General features: G+C 44.7%; 1 protein-coding gene across 4 annotated transcripts; it reads left to right on the forward strand.

Annotated features, from left to right (window-relative positions):
* The first annotated feature begins 814 nt into the window (after positions 1-814).
* Positions 815-13,975, forward strand: LOC106562309 (protein lin-54 homolog). 4 transcript variants are annotated; one of them, XM_014127101.2, is made up of 14 exons: positions 815-1,094; positions 3,342-4,109; positions 4,796-4,907; positions 5,137-5,249; positions 5,381-5,509; positions 6,189-6,381; positions 6,552-6,625; positions 6,762-6,950; positions 7,037-7,128; positions 8,172-8,243; positions 8,387-8,489; positions 8,694-8,831; positions 10,396-10,598; positions 12,683-13,975. In XM_014127101.2, exons 2-14 carry the CDS (start codon positions 3,375-3,377, stop codon positions 12,876-12,878), a joined length of 2,349 nt encoding a protein of 782 aa, XP_013982576.1. In that variant the 5' UTR covers positions 815-1,094; positions 3,342-3,374; the 3' UTR covers positions 12,879-13,975. The 4 variants fall into 4 exon arrangements, with proteins under 4 accessions (XP_013982576.1, XP_013982585.1, XP_013982600.1 ...); XM_014127110.2 differs by lacking the exon at positions 815-1,094 and adding an exon at positions 2,120-2,396; XM_014127125.2 differs by lacking the exon at positions 815-1,094 and adding an exon at positions 2,152-2,558.
* The last annotated feature ends 984 nt before the right edge of the window (positions 13,976-14,959 follow it).

Raw genomic sequence — 14,959 nt, forward strand, 5'->3', positions numbered from 1 at the left:
ATCTCTCTATCTCTGTCACAGGAGCAGTGTGGTACAAAGAGCCTGGAGGACCAACAGGGAAGAGAGGTCCCAGAGCCACAGTGTGAAATATGGGGTTATAGTGAATTCAGTGTTTGAGATTTAATGATTACATTAAGACTACTATATTTACATGTTGTCACATCAGCGGTTAAATGTGACCAAATACGTAATTGTTCCTTTATATTCCAAAATCTTTTATTTTTGTGCACTTGCTGAGGGTGTGTTCGTAAATTCACTTTAGAGTGACAGAGTGCGCTCAGAGTGCAGTCTGGGCATTCATAAATTCAGGGCATTGCCAAGATTGTACATTCCTAAATTCAGAGCGCTTAGCACACTGTACTCCCAAGCTGTCTAAAGTTGGCTAGCTTGCTAGCTACTTCCAGACACAAATAAATGAGAGAACACCTCACTCTGGCCATTTTACCAGGCCTAGGAGAGCTGGTTAGGCTGTTTTGATGTTATCCAGAGCGTTGGTTACCGTAACAGTGCTGCTGGCAACAATTTAATTAGCTTTTTTTGCCGACGTTTACCGACACCGGCTATATTCAACCGGTGTTCAGCGTTCATAAATGCATGTTATTCTGCGCTCTGGCACACTCAGACGACAGTTGTCTGAAATCGGAGTAGATGGCCACATTGAATTTACGAACACACCCTATAACGTTGGTGACTGTAAATGTGATGCTAGCAGCAATTGAATTACGTTTTTTGTCGACGTTTACTGAAACCCGTCATATTCAACGGGTATTGCGCATTCGTAAATTCATAAATGGCTCTGGCACACTCTGACAAGCGTGCTCAGGAATAGGAGTAGACAGCCAGAGTTAATTTACGAACGCACTCCTTTGTTGTAGCGCTATCGATGACGCGCGGTGTGGTTGTCAAGGAGGGCGTAACATTATTATGGGATGGTAGGGGTGAAATGGTGCTAGGCGCGGTATTTTGAACAATCGTCTACGTTTCTGTGGGTTTTACCGAGATGTTGCTCCGCCTGTACGGAACAGCGAAGGAGTGTGTGCGTTAACACGTTTCGTGTCACCAAAAGTGTTGCACCGAGGGGGAAAACAAGCCACGTAAGAATCTATTCGCTGTGTGAAAGGGGCAAAATAATGTTAGCCAACATGCTAATGAGTTAGCTGATGGCCAGGCTTGCTAGCTAACAGCTGATTATGTCCATTTGGCCAGTTAGCAGACAGCTAGCTAGCTGCATAGGAAGATACCTTATTCTAACTAGCTAACTTAGCATAGGACAACTGTTGTAGAAGCGATAGGAAGTTAGAAAACATGCATAGGCACATTATAACACATTTATTTACCATTCATTCAAATAAAGGTGACTATTATCAACGTTACATAGCTGCATTTGCTGATGTTTGAGAATGACATTGATTATTCAGACTAACTTTGTGTGATTTAATATTTAATGACATCACATGCATTACAAATGCAGCTTGTTTCCAGCACCCTGACAAATGGAGAGTAATGTTATGATTTCGTTCGCCCAGTTTGCAATTAGGGCTTAGCTTGCAGGGGGGTTTGCCACTGCAGTTATCCTGTCTATTCAATTTTGGCTAGCCGGAAAATACCCTCCTGGTCTGCCTACTGTCTGCTTGGTGAAATGGCTTGAAAGCAGCTGGGGCTTCGACTGTCAAATGGTCTGATTCTCGCCTCGGGCTTGGTTCCTCTAAGGTTGCTTTTTTCCCCAAGGAAGGTCATATCCCCCTTTTTATATAAAGGTTTCTGGGGTGTTGTTCTGTGACAAATGACTGTAAAAAGGGTTGTTCTACTGAAATTTGATTATTTTACATGTGAATATTTTTTTACCCAAAGCACAAAATAACAGTTCACCACAGATGATTACCATTGGACAATAATGTAGATGTATTATTCGTGTCGTTATTCACTGTGTAGTTTTACACAGAGTACCATGTAAATATTTACACGATAATATGGTTTGTAACGTTATGTGACAACGCGGAGTACTCTCTTAATATTAATGTGTTGCACTACCCGGTAATAATCAATTGCAAACGGTACCACCATTACTTCATTGGTAAACAAGATCCATGGCATGGGCGTTCATCTCCATTGCTATATCTTCCTCTCATCTCTTTAGTTAACTGATGACGAGGTGAAAATGGCGGATCTTTCGAAATCCAACCCCGGCCTGAAAATAGAAACGTAGCTAGCTAGCTGGTCGTTTTCATAGTGTTGCTCCTGTCACCAGTTTATGGTTTTGACAGGCTGCTTAGTTGAGAAAACAAGAATCAGGCCCCAACATATATCTTATAGAAAATTGAGAAGATGAACATCGATACCCCGTAGTTTATCGACTTGTATAGTGTACCATCTGTCTTATTTGGAGTACGGCGGAGGTAGGACAAAGATTGTTATTCTCTTGGATGTCCGAAGCGGCCTAGCCAAGCTAGCTATGTTAGCTAGCTAACTAGCCATCAACACAATCGATGACATGTTAGTTAGATAGCTAGCTAAATTCTAATTTATAACGTTCGAAATCAGGTGGACTTTGTTGCAAAGTAAGCGTTTAATGTAGTATTGCAATCAAAGAGTTCGGGTCATAATGTCGTTACATAAACAAAAAAATGTGGTATTGTTCTTGGTGGCTGGCTACACTACCGCATTTAACTTAGCTATCCAACATTTCTAATGCTATTTAAACAGATAATTTATGATTATATATTTCTGTAACGTCAGATACTCGATGTTCCATTGCCTATGTGTGTACCAAACTTTTCATTTCTTATGAAATGCATCGCTGTCTTTTAAACTATTTGGTAGGATTTGCTCTTGAGTCTTGCGTTATTGATAGCAGATCTATTGCATCTCAATATATTTACTGATGTCACGCACTACATGTTTTGGGTTGTATATGACAATGACATCCTTCAAATCAATAGTGATGGGTTTGCTCCTTCTCGTGTCGTTGTAGTAGTGTGTGTGTGCAACATCCACACCGTTATATGCAAACATCAACACATGTTCATATGCAGGAATTGGAAAAAGGTAATTCAGTTTTAGGCATCTCACTTTATTTAACTTTTTTTCTAGATATAAAATAGTTTTGCAATTGTTCTTGGTTGCCTATCAATTGCTTCTTGGCACCAAGCAGGATCTAAAAACCTCTGGTTGGAAATGCATGTTTTGATTATATCCCAAAAGTTGCTGCAGCTATTTCTGTCGTTTTTTTTGTGTACTGGTACTTTCCTTGATATGAAAGGAAAGTACCAGAAAAGGTGTTTGATGCTTCTAATAAATTATTTGGACTGACATTCTAATGTACCCCGTTTTGTCTCCTGCAGCGACTGATTTGAGCTGAGTGTAAACCTGGAGACATGGATGTGGTGTCGCCAGAGCTGAACATCCTCCTCCCTGACGAGATAATGGACACCGAGGCCATCGTCATGGACGACGACCCCCCCGCCGAGTCCCCTACAGCCTCTGGCCAATCACAGCCCAGCGACGATGCACCAATCCCCATGGAAACAGATGTTCTCGCCGTCCCAGAGATCGTTAGCCTGTGTTCGGATGCCCCTCCGACCCAGCGGACCCAGGCCCTGACCACCTCCATCACCACAGACTCTACCCTCTGTAGCACCACCTCTGCCACTCAGCTCCTCCTCACCCCATCCATAGCTTCATCCTCCCCCCTTACCCTCCGAACCGCCACAGCCTCGACCCTCACCTCCACCACCAGCCCGGGCGGGGTCAGTCTCACCTCCGGGGGCTTACAGAAGCTCTCAGCCAGCCACCAGATCATTCTCAATAAGGTGGCCTCATCCCCGGGAGCAGACACCACCAGGTCCCCAGGCACCACCACTATCACTCCAGGGGGCCAGAAGTTCATGGTGACGGCCATAGGCAAGTCAGGCCAGTCTATTGTGCTGCAGCTGCCCCACACGGGCTCCAAGCCTGGCTCAGGTCAGGGGGAGGCCAAGGCCCACCCGCAGCATTTCAAGGTGCTGACAATAGGGGGGAGGACAGACCTGAAGCCAGTCATGGTGGGGCAGGCGGTCAGCTCGGCCAGTCAGGTGTCCACCCTGCAGGCCCAGCAGCTGAAGACTGTTCAGGTGAGACCTGACATTTTTGTAATTTTATTACATTTTTCTCCCCAATTTCGTGATATCCGATTGATAGTTAGTCTTGTTCCATCGCAGCAACTACTGTACGGACTTGGGAGAGGTGACGGTTGAGAGCCGTGCGTCATCCGGAACACGACCCTGCCAAGCCGCTCTGCTTCTCGACACAACGCTTGCTTAACCCGGAAGCCAGCCGCACCAATGTGTCGGAGGAAACGCCGTACACCTGGCAAGCGTGCACTGCGCTCGGCCCGCCACAGGAGTCACTAGAGCGCGATGGGACAAGGACAACCCGGCCGGCCAAACCCTCCCCTAACCCGGACGACGCTGGGCCAATTGTGCGCCGCCTCATGGGTCTCCCGGGTCGCGGCCGGCTGCGACACAGCCTGGGATCGAACCAGGATCTGTGGTGACACAGATTGCGATCCAGTGCCTTAGACCGCTGCGCCACTCGGGAGGCCCGAGGCCTGATTTGTTTACTTGTTTGTTGACCTGTTTACTTGTTTGTTGACCTGTTTGTCTGTGCTCAGCTGTGTACACATTTTGTATTGAGGAGATGAATTCAGCCACAGGTTACTTTTTTTGGAGGTTTGCTGGTGATTTGGCCAGCTTCGTGTGTAGGTCTCTTCTTTGCTGTAGTTTGTACAGTGAAGGTCAATTAATGTATTTGCCAACAGATTGCAAAGAAAACGCAGGTGTCATCAGCTGGACCAATCAAGTTCATCATCACTAAAGCTGTCAACAACAAAGGTCTGACCGCCCAGACATCAGTATCCAATGTCATTACAGGTAATCACCATCACGTGTTTGTCGTATTGACCCCTTCATAGAGTTCATGCGTGGTTTGTAATGTGCCACACGCTCCGGGATAAGCTGTGTAATCATTGATTGTACAGCCCGAGTTATAACTGTGTCATAACCGCTTTGAGCCATAGAAATGTATGTAGAATTTCACCCCTGTCCCCGGTTCTGACCTCATCGTTGTGATTCTGTGCCCTCCCCCAACCCCACCTCCCAGGTCGAGTCCTGTCCACGAGCAGCCCAGTGACCTCCCCGCGGACCATCACTCTCTCTGAGACCCTCAGCTCCAGCAACAAGATTGCCATCTCCCCCCTCAAGTCACCTAGCAAAGTCAGACATGCTGCCACTCAATCCCTCTGACCCCACTTTGAGTGAGGGAGAGAGAAACCCATTGCAGTTTTCCCCATTTAGCATTTGGATTTCATGACTTAAACCGATACTGTTTTCTTTTTGTGTAACAGTTGACAGTGGTGTCGGTGGCCTCCCAGGTACCCAACTCCCCTCAGAAGTCAGTGTCTCTGCCGCTCAACATGGCCCACCTGGGACAGCAGATACTAGTACAACAGTCTACAGCCACCTCTCCAGCCAAGGTAGTCTCCAGCCATTCTACTGCATAGGTAAAACTAACCTCTCTAACAGTTTCTCTGGCCCTCTGGGACCCCAGCCTCAGGACTGCACATTTTTTTTGTTCTATTCAAGCACAGGATCACCTGATTCAACTAGCCAACTTATCACCGAAAAGTAGCCTTCCGGAACCGCTCATAGGAGCATGAGCCTAGTGTCCTGTCCATTACTCCCCCTGGACAGGACACTAGTCTATCGCAGGGCCATCTCCTTAATGCTGAGTGCCAAGCAGAGACGCATTGCTTCCTATCTTAACTTTGGTATGACTCGGGCCGGGGATCGTACTCCTAACCTTCCAATCTCAAGGTGGATACTCGCTACTATAACCTATTTATTGCCTTACCTGCTTACTCCGTTTGCACACACTGTATCTAGATTTTTCTATTGTGTTATTGACTGTACTTTTTGTTTATCCTATGTGTAACTCTTGTGTTGTTTTTTTTGTCGCACTGCTTTGCTTTATCTTGGCCAGGTCGCAGTTGTAAATGAGAACTTGTTCTCAACTGGCCTACCTGGTTAAATAAAGGTGAAATAAAAAAATACTCTAACCACAAGGCCGCCAAGTTAATCACCAAGCCCTTGATAATTTGAATCAGACATGCTGCTGCTGACCCTGACCATTTTTTCCCTCCTCTCTCCTCACAGCCCATGAAGCCGGTGCAGACTGTGACGGTGGGCGGCCCCCAGTTTAAGACCATCTTCCCCCTGTCCACCTCGTCCAACGTGCAGCAGATCCAGGTGCCAGGCAGCCGCTTCCACTACGTCAGGCTGGTCACTGCCACCACGGGCAGCAGCACGGGACAGGCCGGCAGCCACTGCACCAACTCATCCATGACCGGTAGGAGACAGACTCACCATCCATAGCATTTTGTGACATCTGTTGATGTAAAATTACGATTGATTGATTGACCATCCGTAGAGACTGGCAGAGGTAGTCTTTTAGGTCCAAACAGAGAAGCATTTACCATAGTGTGCTGGAATTTCATATGACCTCTCTTCCTTCCACAGCCAAGCCCATGGTGGTCAACACAGCCCAAGTCAGGATGTCTGTCCCCATCATCCCAGCACAGACCATGAAGCAGGTGAAACACACACATTACTTACAGATGGAATTGTTCCCCTACTCATTCATTCACTCGGCCACAACAGCTACAGACATGCACTCTCAATTAATGTAGTGTAATTTAACTAACCTTCATTACTCTCCCCCTCTCTCAGGTGGTGCCCAAGCCCCTGACGTCGTCGGGCCAGTTACTGACAACCCAGACCCAGCAGAGGTTGATCATGCCCGCCACGCCGCTGCCCCAGATCCAGCCCAACCTCACCAACCTACCCCCGGGCACCGTACTGGCGCCTGGGTCTGGGAACATGGGCTATGCTGTGCTGCCCGCACATTATGTCACGCAGGTATAGTGCTGGGTTGTATGTTAGAGGTATTTTAAACGTGTGTGTGTGTGTGTCCGTGTTCTCACGTCTCTCTTGCTTCCGTTCAGCTCCAACAGTCTGCGTATGTGACTTTGGCCAGCAGCTCTGGGTTCCCCACCCCTACAGGCATCCAGACTCAGGCCAGACTGCCTCTCAATGGGTGAGCACAGCAAAGCATCACAGTGGAAGTCTCCAACTGGATATGATCTGTGCTTTGATTGGAAAGAAGTCCTTGTCAGTAAAAATGCGGTTTGCGATCAAGCACCTTGTTTTAATGTTTGAAATGCTATGTTTATTTATTTACCGAGCTCCAAAAGTGAAATGACACTGACTATGAGGCTAAAATGTACTGTCAGCTTTAATTTGAGGGTATTTTCAAAATTACAATACTTTGTACCTAGTCCCTTCATTTTATGGGACCAAAGTATTGGGACAAATTCACTTATGTGCATTAAAGTAGTACAAAGTTCAGTATTTGTGGTCCCATATTCATAGCATGCAATGACTACATCAAGTGGGTGACTGCAAATTTGTTAGATGCATTTGCTGTTTAATTTGGTTGTGTTCCAGATTTTTTTTGGGCCCAATAGAAATTAATGGTAAATAATGTATTGTGCCATTTTGGAGTCACTTTTATTGGAAATAAGAGTAAAATGTTTCTAAACACTTCTACATGAATGTGGATGCTACCATGATTGCAGATAATCCTGAATGAATTGTGAATAATGATGATCATACCCACAACACATGCTAAACTCTCACCATTCCAATAACGGGAGATTGGCATATTTTTTGGGGGGGGTGTATGATTTTTGTGTGTAACTTTTTTGCTCTTCATTATTCAGGATTATCTGTAATCATGGTAGCATCCACATTCGTGTAGAAGTGTTTAGAAACATATTCTATTCTTACTTAGAATTTAGTCATTGTATCATTTCATATCCGAAGTGCTGGCGTACAGAGGCAAAACAACAACAGATTTGTCACTGTCCCAATACTTGTGGAGCTCACTGTATTTCATGTTTTGTTGTCACATACGCTGGATAGGTGCAGTGAAATGTTGTTTTACAGGGTCAGCCACAGTAGTACGGCGCCCCTGGAGCAAATTGGGCTTAAGTACCTTGCTCAAAGGCACATCGACAGATTGTTTGTCCACGTTGTTAATGCGCTGACTAATCATACGCGTATTCCTTCCTCCCACAGTTTATCAACATCAGACGCTGCCTCCAGACCACGGAAGCCCTGCAACTGCAACAAGTCGCAGTGTCTCAAACTGTATGTACTATAACTTACAGGGAACTCCAACCCACTCAACTGTGTAACAGAATTCCTGCTTTAAAAAAAGAAAAATCCTGTATTTAGAGTGTAGACGTCATGGAGATGGGCATAACCTCTGAATGTGGTCTTGCTCTCGGCAGGTACTGTGACTGCTTTGCCAACGGGGAGTTCTGTCAGAACTGTAACTGTACCAACTGCTTCAACAACCTGGAACACGAGACTGAGCGAGCTAAAGCCATCAAGGTGAGGAACGGGCCGCCACCACAAGACAAATCAGATTCGACTCTGTCACCTTATTTGTTTTGGTTTTTGTGTGGAGAAAAGCTTTGCGTGGCTAATGGGCCTTGATTAGTGTTATCATTTGGTCTTATGTTAAAAGTAACCATCAGTTGTATCTGACTACTTGTGTAAAGTGTTGTTTTAAAAGGGGTGTATTATTTCCCCCAGGCGTGTCTGGACCGTAACCCGGAGGCGTTCAAGCCGAAGATCGGTAAAGGTAAAGAGGGTGAGTCGGACCGCAGACACAGCAAAGGCTGCAACTGTAAACGCTCAGGATGCCTGAAGAACTACTGCGAGTGTTACGAGGTGGGCCTACATCTCTCTCTCTCTCACCAACACACATGTCCTTCTACGCGTGAATGTTAAAGTTGTATTCTCTACTGTTCTATTCCATCTTACTTTCACTTGTCCAATCTTTTGATATCACTGTAGATAAAAGGTAGGAAACGATGTGAAGACTAGGACTGTGGCGGTCATGACATTTTGTCAGCCTTTAACTGTCAAGCAAATAACTGCCGGTCTCACGGTAAATGACCGTTAATTAACATAAACACATTTAGCATCTCCTGGCTTCCACACATAGCCTAAAAGACACTGATGCAGACCTTTGGAACATCTACATTTTAAAAGTTGTAATGTTTTTTTTGGGGGGGGGGTCACATGAAAGGCATGCGCTCTGCTCTGTTTCTTGTGCAAGCTGCACACACTTCATCAGTCTCTCATTCACAATTTGACAAGCACTTGATAATATTCTCACCCATCAGACTATTCTTAATTGAATCTATTCTTATTTTTTAGTTAGAATTGTCCACAAAAAAAACATGGAGGTTGTTTTTAATATACCAGGTGGCTGTAAAGCAGATTTATGTGCTTAATTTTAAGAATTGAACAATAAATATAGCAGCACGAGAAAGCTGGGATCCTCTTTTAAATAGTGGCCAGTCAAAACTCTGTTTTCACACATAATTGCGCAATGGCTGCTTATAAGATCACATGTTTCACTAGGCTATGGGCTCTCCAACCCTGTTTCTGAGGTCCAGGTGATCCTATTCCGCTCAAACTGAATGCCAGGGCTCTCATGAAGTGTTTGGTTTGATTTTCGATGGCATTTGCATTGATGTCAGAGTGATTCGTTTTTTTAAATTTTTGTTTAACCTTTTATTGAACTAGGCAAGTCAGTTAAGAACAAATTCTTATTTACAATGACAGCCGATTCCGGCCAAACCTGGACGACGCTGGGCCAATTGTGTGCCGTCCAATGGGACTCCCAATCACGGCCAGATGTGATACAGCATGCTGTTTGCAACAAGGCACTTAAGTAATACTGCAAAAAAAGTGTCAAATAAATTAACATTTTGTCCTGAATACAAAGTGTTATTTTTGGGGTAAATCCAACAACACACTGCATATTTTCAAGCATGGTGGGTGGCTGCATCATTATGGGTATGCTTGTCATCGGCAAGGACTAGGTCGTTTTTAAGGATAAAAATGTGCGACGCCCTATGGGACTCCCAATCACGGCCGGATATGATATAGCCTGGGTAATGGAGTGATGAGTACCAGACCATTAGCAAGTTTGGTAGGCTACTAATGACCATCAGCGACATCAGTGCGCCTTGGAGAAGCCTGGTTATCGTGACTCAACGGTCACATGGAATTTGACTGTGACTCGTGACTGGCGATAACACGGTCACTGTAACAGGCCGGGTGAAAACCTTACTTGTCTGTGTGGGCGCATGACTTTTGTTCCAGCAAAGCAGTAAAACCAAGCTGTAACACACCTAATTCAGCTCATCGTTTTCGAGGGTAAGATTCCCCACCTGAAGTCATTGAGACACAGCCTTACTGTTTCTTCTTCTCTCTCTGCCAGGCCAAGATCATGTGCTCGTCTACCTGTAAGTGTGTTGGCTGTAAGAACTTTGAGGAGAGCCCTGAGAGGAAGACTCTGATGCACCTGGCCGACGCAGCTGAGGTCAGAGTTCAACAGCAGACGGCAGCCAAGACCAAGCTGTCGTCGCAGATCTCAGACCTGTTCACAAGGACCACCCCGGCCATCACCAGCGGAGGGGGGAGGTAAAGACTCCCTCTAGACTCACTCTCTCCAGCTTCACCTTTCTAGATTCACCCTCTCGCTTTCTAAGTTTACCAGTAAACTACCAGATTTTTGTTATCTTTCCAGGATTTTATGTAATCTATCGAAAAACAACATCTAGTGGCCCTTTTTGGTACTTCAGACTATCATAGTCTGTAATAGTCTCTGGCCCACTGTGTAGTTTTATCACATGTAAAATATATGAAATAAGATAATTACATACAGTACCAGTCAGAAGTTTGGACACATCTACTCATTCCATGTTTTTTTTCTTTGTTTTTACTATTTTCTACATTGTATAATAATAGTGAAGACATCAGAACTATGAAATAAGACAAATGGAATCATGTAGTAACCAAAAAAGTGTTAAACAAATCAAAATATATTTTATATTGAGATTCTTCAAATTAACCACCCTTTGCCTTGATGACAGCTTTGCACACGATTGGCATTCTCTCAACCAGCTTCATGAGGTAGTCACCTGGAATGCATTTAATTTAACAGGTGTGTCTTGTTAAAGTTTATTTGTGGAATTTCTTTCCTCCTTAATGGCTCAAGTGCAATCAGTTGTGTTGTGACAAGTTAGGGGTGGTATACAGAAAATAGCCCTATTTGGTAAAAGACCAAGTCCATATTATGGCAAGAACAGCTTGATTAAGCAAAGAGAAATAACAGTCCATCATTGCTTTAAGACATGAAGCTCAGTCAATCCGGAAAATGTCAAGAACTTTGAACGTTTCTTCAAGCGCAATCGTAAAAACCATCAAGTGCTATGATGAAACTGGCTCTCATGAGGACCGCCACAGGAAAGGAAGACAAGTTCATTAAATGACCAGCCTCAGAAATTGCAGCCCAAATAAATGCTTCACAGAGTTCAAGTAACAGACACATCTCAACATCAACTGTTCAGAGGAGACTGCGTGAATCAAGCCTTCATGGTCAAATTGCTGCAAAGAAACCACTACTAAAAGACACCAATAAGAAGAGACTTGCTTGGGCCAAGAAACACGAGCAATGGACATTAGACCGGTGGAAATCTGTCCTTTGGTCTGATGAGTCCAAATTTGAGATTTTGCTTCCAACCGCCGTGTCTTTGTGAGATGCAGAGTAGGTGAACGCATAATCTCCACATGTGTGGTTCCCACCGTGAAGCATGGAGGAGGAGGTGTGATGGTGCTTTGCTGGTGACACTGTCAGTGATTTTATTTAGAATTCAAGGCACACTTAACCAGCATGGCTACCACAGCATTCAGCGATATGCCATCCCATCTGGTTTGTGCTTAGTGGGACTATAATTTGCTTTTCAACAGGACATTGACCTAAAACACACCTCTAGGCTGTGTAAGGGCTATTTGACCAAGGAGGAGAGTGATGGAGTGCTGCATCAGATGACTTGGCCTCCACAATCACCCGACCTCCATCCAATTGAGATTGTTTGGGAGGAGTTGGACCACAGAGTGAAGGAAAAGTAGCCAGCAAGTGCTCAGCGTATGTGGGATCTCCTTCAAGACTGTTGGAAAAGCATTCCAGGTGACGCTGGTCGAGAGAATTCCAAAAGTGTGCAAATCTGTCATCAAGGCAAAGGGTGGCTACTTTGAAGAATATGAAATATATTTTAAAATGTTTAACACATTTTTGGTCACTCCATGATTCCATATGTGTTATTTCATCGTTTTGATGCCTTCACTATTATTCTACAATGTATAAAATAGTAAAGAAAAACCCTTGGAAGGAGTAGGTGTGTCCAAACTTTTGACTGGTACTGTGTGTGAAAATAATACTATATATGAATCCTTTTTTGGTTATTCCTGTATAAATTACCAAAGTTATTGCTATAGGTTTTCTCTTAATTTCCCAAATTACTGACGATTCTGGTAACTTTGGTAAATTACTGTTAGCTTTGCAACTTCTCACCCCCTCTCCTCCACCCATCCTCTCTAGATGTATTCTGTGTAGCCTCAACCCCTCTCGCCTCCCCCTCTTCAGCCTATCCTGCTTTGTACTCCCCCTTTATGTTGTGTATCTTGTGGTAGAACAGTGGCTGATATCATCCTCTCTCCACCAGGATGCCCTTTACATTTGTGACGAAGGAGGTGGCAGAGGCCACGTGTGAGTGTCTGCTGGAGCAGGCTGAGCAGGCAGAGCTGATCCAGCAGCCCCAGGCCACCGCAGAGAGGATGATCCTGGAGGAGTTTGGACGCTGCCTCATGAGGATCATCAGCTCAGCGGGCAAGACGGACTGTCCCTCCATCAACTGCTAGGCCAGGTCCATGGGTTCGCTGTCTGTATGTCTCTCACCCAGCCCAGTGAAAACTAGTGCTGGGAGACTAGAAGGGAATAGTGGCCTCCTCTCTCCCCCAGTTTGAGAGCTAAACATTAGGACTGGTGAGTGGTAGTGATCCTTGGTTTCTCTGCCTCCCGGGCTGGCTAGCTAGCCGCCCAGTCTCAGAGATGAGCAGTGGGTCTGGGAGATGAGGGGAGTCGGCCCTGGGCGCCATCTCTCTCGCCCACCCTCTGGGCAAAGCATTGGGAGAGGAGAGGACTGTCTGTCTGCTCCACTTACTGCTAGCCATGCCCATGTGCTTTCTCTCCCATCCCTATAGTGCTAGCATTGGATAGGGTGGAGAGTGGTGCACAGTCCCGTGTATTGTTAGCTAGCTAGACCCAGCCAGCACTAGGAGGCAAGGACAGTCCTGAGCACTGCTCACCGTTTACCCACCCTCATAGATCTAGTGTTGGGAGGACGTGAATTTCTCTGGAGCTGGTGCTTCTCCTTCACAGTTAGTGGGAATAGCCTTTGCATAGCCTTGGCTGAAGGAAGGGGCTGTCCCCATGCCCCCAGCCTCCATGAAAAAATAAGGATTGTGGGAGAGACTTGCCAGAGAAAGAGGTGCAAGGGGGAACAAACAAATGTTTGTTTTGGGAAGGGGTGTTGTTTTAGATAATAGGATTATTATTATTTTTTTTATCTTTTTTTAATCAAATTTATTTTCTCCATCTTATTATGGCTCTGTTTGCATATGTCCCTTTCTTTCACCCTCTCCCTCTGTTTGAATCATTTCTGAGGGTTGTGGATGCAGACGAGGAAAGAAGGGTCACATTCTGCCTGCCTTCTACAGGTAGTAACCCAGGTTCTAATCATGATGGCCATCTCTCTACAGTAACTATCTTATTACTGTTACACACAATTTATTTTCCTCAACCTCTGTTTCAGCTTGTGCTCAGAGCTTTGCAAAATATCTAGGAACAACTAACACATTCCCACTGACTTTTATCACAGATTAGAATTCCATTTGCCATTTTTACATTTTTAAACAACTAAATAGTATGTATTTTGGTATGGGGGGGTTTGTTCAATCGGGGGGGGGGGGGGGTACTGTTTCTGACACATTCATGTAGGGTAAGGTTTCACAATATCAAATCTAAGTTATTTGCGCTACTAAAGTGCTTATGGTACTCTAAATTAATTGTCAGGGTATGAAAGTTGTCCACTTTATTAGGGAAATATGAATATTGGATGCTAGGTGCCCCTATTATTATTTTTTTACTACTTTGTGAATATCAATTTGCCTCATTCCAAACGCATGGAGAACAGCCGCACGCACACGTTGGATAACCGTCAAGAACCAGCGGTAGATTGTTCGATTGGATAATTAATCTAGTCATAGTATGTCCGAAGCACTGCAACTATTTTAGCATTGCAGAGTGCCTTTATGCTACAGTAAGCTGTAGCTTTGTGCTTTACTAAGTCATCACGGATAACCAGGCAACACATGATTTGGCCTCTTGTGTGTCGCACTGTAACGCTACCCATCAAGTGTGTGTGTTCAACAGCCTTTGGGTAGTGTTTTGAATAAAGAAAGTGATGTTTTTAAGACCCTTTTGGGTCAGTTATTTCCCTACTCACAAAGCCAATCCCTTTCTATATGTGTTGAGTGTATTGGGACCGTGTGTTTTTAAAAATACTGTTATTAGTTATTGTAGCCTTATTTCCCCCCCAGGATACCTTTGCCTTACGTTCTCCACTCTGCTCAGGGCATTGAAGGACTTTTACTACGTTGTCTGTCTATTGTTCTTTCCTGCAATGTTATTGAAGACACACGTTTAAAAAAATAAAAAAATATATATATATATATATGTACTTCCAAGCAGGCGTTTGACAAATGACCCTCGTCCAAACAGAGGGCCTTCATGTGTGTCATATTTTCCACCATAAGAGATGTTATACACCATCACACATGCTTTTCAAAGTTGTAATCATCCCTATGCACTGAAAACGTTGCTGGATGCTGAAGTATTACAAAATTGCTGTACAGCAGCATCAACAATTGGTCTGCGTGTT

This window comes from Salmo salar, chromosome ssa01, assembly GCF_905237065.1.
Source record: "Salmo salar chromosome ssa01, Ssal_v3.1, whole genome shotgun sequence".
Taxonomy (NCBI): domain Eukaryota; kingdom Metazoa; phylum Chordata; class Actinopteri; order Salmoniformes; family Salmonidae; genus Salmo; species Salmo salar.